The sequence below is a fragment of the Notothenia coriiceps genome, unplaced genomic scaffold (assembly GCF_000735185.1).
Source record: "Notothenia coriiceps isolate Sejong01 unplaced genomic scaffold, NC01 NC01_scaffold00000339, whole genome shotgun sequence".
NCBI classification, from domain to species: Eukaryota; Metazoa; Chordata; class Actinopteri; order Perciformes; family Nototheniidae; genus Notothenia; species Notothenia coriiceps.
This window is the reverse complement of record NW_011333040.1, coordinates 22,004,856-22,014,101: the sequence shown is the minus strand read 5'-3', so window position 1 is coordinate 22,014,101 and position 9,246 is coordinate 22,004,856. Positions and strand designations below refer to the sequence as shown.

Below are 9,246 nucleotides of genomic sequence, written 5' to 3'. Positions count from 1 at the left end.
CATCATTAATGCATCAATAATCATAATCGCAGTATTGAATATATATTTGAAGCTGAAATGAGCCTGTTCAGTCCTTTTGGGTTCGTCCGTATTAGTTAGATGTTCATTATTTTGCCCTTAAAGCTGGATTTAAGTACGGACTTGAACTTGTTACAGAGTTTTTTCAATTGTTTTCCCCCCTATGCTTAAGTATAATATCGGAATACAGAATCGAAAGTTAGGGATTCCGACACTTTTTTGCTCCGATCCGATTCCGATCATTTAATTTTGACAATTGCCGATATCTATTTTTACCCGATCCGTCTTATGCAATGTATTAAGAGAAAAAAAAGAAAAAAAGGCATTTCAAGTTGTCCCTTAAGGTTATTTTTTATTTATTGGATATTTATTCCTACATGATATAGCTTCTCTTTCACGCAGCATTGGATCAGTTCTAGTGTGCAGCATTGGATCACAACAAAATAAGCTTATCAGTACTCGTTTAAGCTTACTCTTACTATTAGACACGCGCCACTCTGTTGCAGATTTGACGAGAAAATAAGCAACCAGGTCCTTGAAACAAGCCCAAGAATCAAACGATACAGATGTTGTGTCCTTGAAACCAAACACTACGGCCTCAGGATGACTTTAAGACTTGAACAGTCATTTTGTTATGTAACATTGAATAAAAAAAAAATCCCCGACTCCCCGACTTTTTTTCTCCCGATTCCGATCTTTTGAAAATCACGTGATCGGCTCCGATCCCCGATCACGTGATCGGATCGGGACATCTCTATCAGAAATCCTTTGTGAGTCCCAAAGCGGGGACATTTTCAGAGTTACAGCAATAGTTGAATAGCAGGTAAATAAAAAAAGAGACCTAAAATAATAAAAAACTACTTTTCCAGCCCTGAAAAGATGTAGTTACGTGCGCAGTGTGTTCTTTCAAAACCATTACTGCTTTGATTCACGCTAAGTTGTGTTAAATCTTTTATTTCCTGTTTCTCTTCAGACGGCGTCCTGGACCTCTCCACCAAAAAGAGCCTCAGCGCAGGCAACCTCAAAACCTTCCCCGGCTTCTCCCCTGAGCCCAGGGTCAAAGGGTAAGATAACAGGATTAGTCAAACCAGCCGCTGCGCCACGGCCATTCTCCTAAAACAACAGCGGAGAGGTTGAAGCAGTAACGCCTGTTGTGTTTCTGAGCCACAGAGCACTTGTCAGTCTTAACACTAAGCACTGTGTGGAGTTTAGCCCGAGGGAAGAACATGACACTGTTCTGATTATCATGATTCAAATCTAAGTCAGACCGCAGTCAAGCACCTCCTTTGACAAAGATTGATTTCACGAGTGGATGAAAACCATCAGGCAGATTTTATCAGCTGTTATTGTTTTAATGTCAGATTAGACAAGTTGTCCTGTGTGTTGGTTTAGATTCAGACAGTTCTCTACTTGGGTTCCCAGCTGCTCAATCATTTCAGTCATATTTAACCGCCATTAATCTGCTTTTGGTACTGTAAACTATGGAGCCCCTAAAGGGACATGGGAAAAAAAAAAAAATGGAGAGAGAAAAAAAATAAAGTTAGGAAAACGGATTCGTTTCTCGTATTTTTTTTGAGAAAGTTACCGATGCACCAATGAGGAAGTGGAACACACAGACAACCATTTCATTGCAGACTGTTATGTTTACGTGGGGAAATGACAGAGCATACATTATTTGAGATAGACTATATTTTGAAGTCAGACTTAATTTTATGGACATTTCGGCCAGGGGTGTAGAGCTATTGGTTTAAGCACCGGATTGGCAAAACAGGAGAGTCTGTAAACCAGTCTGCTTTGATCTATGAATTAATGTCCGTGACTCGCAGAGTACCTGCTTCCCCCGCAGCTTTTTTATAGGGAAACAAACACTCAGAACACACAGAGCCAGTGGCGGACTGCCCCCACCCCCCGTTGACAGTTTACGTCGGCTGGGCAGGGTGAGATTCCCGGGCTCCGTAGTAAACAATGTTCACAGTGCTACTTTTTGTAATTTAAAAAGACAAACAAATATATTGGTGCTCAATATTCAAGGGAAACAATCAAGATTACATTGGGTATGAGACGTTTTTAAGTGATGTATATTTTGAGTTTTAAGTATATTAAGTTCACAGTACTTAAAGGCGACCTTTTAAGCTAGATTTGTGTTTTTTTATTTGTATGTTGTGTCTCTCCTGTGACATGTCTCCATGCTTTAATGTTCAAAAAGCTCTTTATTGTTCTTATACTGCCTGTGCTGCAGCACCTCTTTTCACCCTCTGTCTGAAACCAGAGCCCAGTCTGCTCTGATTGGTTAGCTGGCCGGCTCTGTTGTGCTCTGCTTAGAGATGTCCCACCCCTTAGCCTATCACGTACAATGTGTTGGAGCGCTAGCCAATAGAAGCACAAGTGTTACTTAGTAAAGTCACTGAGTTTTTGGAAGTAAATAAAGGGAATGAATGAATTGGCCCCGCCTCCAACGTTTCATCCAGTTCTCTTATACATCTATAGTCCACGCCCCCCAAAACCGGTTTTCTCTTTTCTCCTCCGTGTCAGTGGATCTATTGACAATCCTTAGTGCAGTCATGTATTGATGGATGAGTACTCTGCCTTGAAGTCATGTTTGAATCGGTAGCCATCATACTCGCATCCTGCATCCAGAGGGAAAATAAACAATCAACGCTAATCGCGGCTGCCATTTCAAGGAATGCATTTGATCTGTAGGTCAAAGATGGATTAGTCGAGGTTCGATACACAATCCTGCCCCGAATGCAGGATTTCTGCATGGCTGTGGTTGTGGAGGAGGATGTGGGCATAGAAATCTGCCCCCCCCCCCCTGTGGGCTCTCTGGTCCAACAGTAAACACACCTCCACTTGCTCTCTAAAGTGAGATATGAGAAGTGTTGCTTTGAAATGATAGTTAACGCAAGTCCCAAATGGCCGTCACAAGAGTGGTTCTTTCCGGTAAAAACTAGTGTTGCCTAGAAACAGAGCTACCAAACAAGGCCAGTGTTTATCCCACTAGTTCTTGATTGAAATTAAGAGCATTAAAGTTATCAATAGAGCAAACGCAGATACAGATTTTCAAGTATGGACCTGGCCTTTAACCAGGAGTTGTATCTGATGTTTCAAGACTGTGACACTTCAGGTCTTTTGTTTTGGACTGACCTTCTGTAGTCCAATGAGGGGTTATTAGTAAAAATTAACAGTTTGTAAAAAGGTGGTTTGGCTAAAAAGAATCAGAGTTCAATCGATCAGGAATGAAGTTCTAATATAACTGCAGTAAGGATCAATATAAAAGTCATAGGTTCTGCAAGAGTGAAAGAAAGAAGATGGTAAAAATTCTGATTTTTCACTATTAATAATTCATTGTCCTCGGGAATTGGCAATATCCCAGGAAAAAATGAATTCTAGTAGTAGAGAAAGGCATACATTCCTTTAAATTGTAAAAAAAACATCAACAAAAAAGCTTTTTGTTAATTCACACCCTTGTCAAACAATTTTCCACAGACAAAGGACCCAGCAGGTAAACCTTGCCATCGGGAGGTATTTCCACGATAGGCAAACAAGGAACTGCCCCTTAGGGCTCAGTCTACTCCCTCAGGGTGCTCGGGCCCCCCTAAAGGCCCCGAGCCTCACCAGGAGTCTCTAATGATGAGGTCATGTAATATTAACTACAGGAGGAGGTGGAGCCTGAACAGAGTTTCCACCCCCACTGACATCAATTCACCTTTGACAGAAAGACAAAATCCCTTAAGACACCAGGTTGCAGTGTGTATTATAGGTTACTGGTTAATACTTTCCTGGCCATGTTTGTAGACAGACCTCAGACAAAAACTGCATTTTTTTGTTTGTACATTCCTTATTTCTTTATATTTTTATTAGAAGCATAACTGATTTCTGTATAATCACATTTTTACTTAGATTGTTTAAGAATTACCAAAAAAGTTCAATCAGACCTGGTTTAAGATGTCCCATGATGGACTAAATGCTGTTCCATTTACTCCTGGTGTAACAATGACAAGTGGACCTATCATGCTATATTTGAATTATATACTGTAGGACCATACCTATATAAGGCATATTTATACTTTTTATTTTTCAAAATACCAAACAGATCATGCATTTTAGCCATTCCTCATTTAGCTCAATTTAACACTGTCTTTGTATCATGGGCTGATTCTGTGAGAACAGCACCATCTACAGGCCTGGCATATGCACTAAAGCGTCTCCAGCGCTTTCGAACGGCAATGTCCGTGGCTGTCTCCTCCTGATTGGTGGAGTTGAAAATAGAGAGGGTTGTGTTTTCTGACACTTGGTGAGTTCCCTGGAACACCGGGGACACATATTCATGTATACAATACGTACAAAAGTGCATTTTGCATGATAGGTCCCCTTTAAATATACAATTTTAAAAATATTCAATCTTGGCTGCAGGATATAATTGCCAACAAAATGTTTAGCCTCAATGCACACACTGTTGTTCAGGGAGCACCAACCATACCCCCAGATTCTGAAACAATCTTTCTATCAGTGTCATTCAAGATTCAAGGCTTTCATTGTCATGTGTACATAGCTACAGTGTACTGTATGTCGATGAACATCTTAGGTCCCAGGCTGTTCCAACAGTGCAACATAATAAAACATAAAATAGTGCAAGTAAACAAATAGAATAGAAGTAGTGCCATAAGAGTCTATGTACAAGTGGTACATCATTTGTAAGTTGCGTGTTATGTTATTCTTTTATTTTTGCAAATACGTGTTCCCATTGATTCTCAGAAGCTGTCTGGCGCGTCCTCCCTGATGACTCTATTAGAGAGTACAGACTCCAAAGCCTCTCGTTAACCCTGTATTGTCTCCATCGAGCCCGAGACCGCCCACTGTGGTAATCTGTCTTAAAGCTCCCGCTGAGGACTCCCCACATGGCACAGTTGGTAACTCTGCAGCTCACCAGACTATGTCTCCACTGGAGAGATACAGTATTTCCCCTCAAGTTTCTTCTCCCCCTAGCCAGCCGCTGATTTGAAAGCCATTTCCCGCTATGACAAACCTAAGGGAGCATTTTTAAAGAGCCTTTCCACTGTTGCTATAGTTACTCAGCAGTAGGAGCATTGGCCTCAGCAGTTTTGAGTCGATGCAATTTAATGCAAGCGTATGTTTCAACAGCAGACATGGTTTTTCAGAAAGAAAGAAAAAACGCTCGCGTACTGTATGACTGCATTTTAATTCAAGAAACTCAATTTTAAAGCAAATTATTATCCAAAACAACACAATAAATGTAGATTGTGACTCTCTAAAGATAAACAATGCCTTCTTAAAGTAGTAGTTGCTAAATTAAAGATGGTATAACAAGAGTGGAACCATTTTGCCAATATAAATGTTTGAGAAGTATACTAATATCTACATTTCAAGCCCTTTTAATTGTGTTTAATGTTTTTACAACCCAAACTGCTCCTAGAAGAAGATGAGTTAAATTCAAAGTCTAAATTTGACTTTATTACTGTGTTCAACTCAAAATAGACGCAGTTAAAATCCTCAATTTTCAATTTCGAAAAACCAGTATTTGTTGAGAATGAATGGGTTTTAAAAATAAAAACATAATGACTTTCTCGCCCTACCTCAATTTAAAATCAATTACACTCACTGGAAATGAAGTGATGTTTAATAATGATAGGTCTAATATGTGGTAAAAAGGTACAAATTGGACTTTGATTCTGAATCAACACATTACAGATTTGAAGACACCCGACGCTATCCCTAAATTGTTCTGTTTTTCTCCATCCAGACGTTCCATTAAAGCGGAACACACCCTGCCAGAGGTGGACGAGGACGGTTTGCTCCAGACAAGCTTGCAGGACGGACTGAGGGAGAACTACGCCAACTCCACCTCCTTCAAGCCGCCATTGGCCCGCTCGCTGCGTATCAAGGAAGAGCTCCTCAGCCAGAAGCACCGCCTCCTGAGCCAGCCTGCTGCTCTCTCATTGGCTAATTTAGAGTCAGCAGGCTTGCTCAATCACGCGCAGTCCCTCGCCTTGCTTGGCCAGAAGGGCTCTTCCTCTTTCTGGGGAAGCAAGGCCCACCTCGAAAGCCTGATGAAGCTAAAGCAGGCCAGTGGAGCTTTGAACGGGGCCCTCAGCGACCTCAAAGACCTGCCTACATTCCTGGAGAATCACCACAACCACCACGGAGCCTTCTCCTACAAAAGTTCCCACCACCACAATCATGTCTCCAAAGCCCAACACCACCACCACAACAATGAGGGGAAGAGGGACCAGGGCCACTCGCCTCCTGTCGACCTAAAGATCCCACAAGTTCGGGGCATGGATCTCTCCTGGGACCCCCATGGCAACGAGCTGTACGGATATGGCGCCATGGGGATTGGGGGAGGATGTCATGGTGAAAACAGTCTAAACCGGAAGCTGAGAGCCATCCTACCCAAGCAGAACCGCCGGGGAGGAAGTCTTGGAAGCCTTCTGGATGGCGCTGCCGACTACTGGAGCTCCGACTTGGACCACTCCAGTTCTGGGCCAGCGTACTCCACCTCCGACGCAGAAGGGGACCCCAACTCCAAGCAGCCGAGGAAGAAGAGGGGCCGTTATCGCCAGTACAACACAGACATCCTGGAGGAGGCCATAACCCAAGTGATGACCGGGAAGATGAGTGTGTCCAAGGCTCAGAACATGTACGGGATCCCGCACAGCACCCTGGAGTACAAGGTGAAGGAGCGCCTGGGAACCTTGAAGAACCCCCCAAAGAAGAAGCTCAAGCTGATGATGAAGATGGAAGCAGGAGGCCTGGATTTTCCTATTGGGGAGTCGGAGAACAGGCTCAACGCAACACCGCGAGACGACGGGCCGCCACTGGCTGCTGCTGAGCTCCAGGACAATGTAAAAGAAGAGATTGAAGACAATTTCAAACCAATCGACTAAAACGACATACACATGTAAACCTCAGTCAAATGACAAAAGTAATTTGAAAATGGATGGGGCTTTATTTGTGCCAACTTACTTTGCAGTATCTGGGTGAGCACAAACGCAGGGATAATATGAGGAGGATTCTTAAAAACAAACGTGAGATAAACAACTAATCAGATGGTTTTTAACAAGCGTGGTTTAAGCAATGCTGTATTAGCATTTGTTTAGCTTTTATATCCAGGGGCTTAACAAATGCAGCTAAAGACATAAATCAAATGAAATTTCCATAAGCATGCTGATAATCCCCAGCCCAAAAAAACCCTTTCCCCTTTTTCTGAACTTGATAGACTGAACCAATGCTGCTTAAAAGTGCAGTTTGGGCTTTGTCCAATTGGGGAACATAATGGGAAGGAGGGGAAGGTTGCAAATTAACTCCATGGACACATAAGCCCCTTTATTGCTCCCCTCTCTTACGGAGTACTATCTGAAATTGGTAAGTGAACAGTCCATTACATTTGAAGCCAACTGTAAAGTTTAATCATACCATTGATATTCCTCGCCAGGGTTGTGAATCAAAACCCATCCTCTTATTGCCAGGTAGCCATGACGCTTTAACTGCAAATCTTTTCTTTCCCTCCATAAGATATTCCGCTCATCTCTGTGCGGACGAAAGCAACATTAACCCGTCCTTTTTGAATGAGAAAAGACACAAAAGTCATTCAGGGATGCATGTTTGTGAGTTTCGTGGACACTACTGACTTCTATAATCAACTTGTTTCCTTTATCTATATCTTTTCATTTGTTTTGCTTTCTTTTGCACTACACTTTTGGTCCGGCGCTTACAGACCAGGTTACCTCGGCATTGTTGCCCTTGCATCATGCACTTATTTTGGTCTGTCTCCGAAGCCCAGTCGCAACCTCATAATGGGTCAGTGGTGCACATCGCCTGCGTACGCTGATCCATAATCAGATCCCAGGGAGCTCGAGAACCCTCTTTTTTTTGCCAAGAGACAAGTTGAGGGGTAAACTGATTATGGATCAGCTTTTTTAAGGCGGATTGCTACCTCATGAACCTCCATCAGTGTCTCACTGCTGATCCTGGAACGCTGGAGCCGCCTTCAGGTCGCCCTCCAAACGGTGACCGAAGGGAGCTCACCCCTTGCATGGAGACCTTTATTGGATGAAGGCCTTTTAGGATCAGAATGTGAAACCCTGCTGCTATCAACTTGATTATCTAGCTCCTATACAAGGCTTTAGCCAGTCTAAGCTACTGAGTTTTAGCTAGTCTTAGCAAACAACAATACATTGCTGATGTTTTTTTTTCCTTTTCTAATCAAACTGCTTAGCTGATGAGTTTTAAACGTTTATTTCCCTCAAACCTCAGACAGATTTAACGGCAGTTAACTACAACAATGTGCATTTATTGAGGGGCGTTTAGGGATGATGGGTGGGCAATATGCAGTGGGGAGGGGTAGTTGATAGAAGCCAGGGAAAGGAAGATTTAATATATTATAAATTATTATGACTGATGATGTTAAAGCCAATCCGTGATTCTGGATGATTTCTTTTCTCCTCATTGTAACTCAGGGTAACTGAGACAGATAATGTGGGTTTCAAATGTGGTCCTTTCCTGTTGGACCTATAGCAGACAAACAGGAGGACAAGACACGCCTCTCACTAAGGGAGGGGCCATGTGATTAAATATGGCAGAGCCATAGCAGATAGACCTGCAAATTAATCACGACAAAGAACAGAAAACTGATGTTGGGTTTTGGGGAGCGAAATTTCTAGCGGTAAACTTCTAAAATAGCACTTTTCAAAAGTAAGCGAACTCAAGAGAGAAAGAAAGCTGTTTGAGGTTATGCACGTAGTGTAGCTCTTCTCTGGGGGATATAGGGCCGGGAGCGATCGGAGGGCAGAGAGATGGAAGAAAAAAGCTTTAGTGTGAAGACTTTCAGAAAGCTGCAGCTTGGACCCAAACTTCTCTTTTGTTTTCCTCTCGATTACCTCCATGATTCAAAAAAAAAAAAAAGATAAAAAAATGGTCAGCTTGAAGAAGTTGAGTTTTGCGTAGTGTCGTCTTGTTGTTTTCCCTCCTCGCCGCTGAAGCACCAGAAAAACCATCATCTCATTTTCCAGGTGGGGATTATCCCTCAGAGGACGCAGGCGGAGAGGAAAATGCTCCTCTGGTATTTTCCATCAGGAACAGATTGAGGGAGATGACAAAAGCTTTCTGGTGCTCATGTTTTTGTGCTCTGTGGTAAATGTTGCTCTTCGCTCCTAAACACTGCCTGGTGCTCGCCCAGTCTGTGAGATGTGTAACATGAGAACTGTTCCT

General features: G+C 42.6%; 1 protein-coding gene across 1 annotated transcript; it reads left to right on the top strand.

Moving 5' to 3' along the window:
* The first annotated feature begins 57 nt into the window (after nt 1-57).
* lcor (ligand dependent nuclear receptor corepressor) lies at nt 58-6,923 on the top strand. Its single transcript, XM_010779152.1, has 3 exons — nt 58-94; nt 992-1,082; nt 5,780-6,923. Exons 1-3 carry the CDS (start codon nt 58-60, stop codon nt 6,921-6,923), a joined length of 1,272 nt encoding a protein of 423 aa, XP_010777454.1.
* Nucleotides 6,924-9,246: the final 2,323 nt, after the last annotated feature.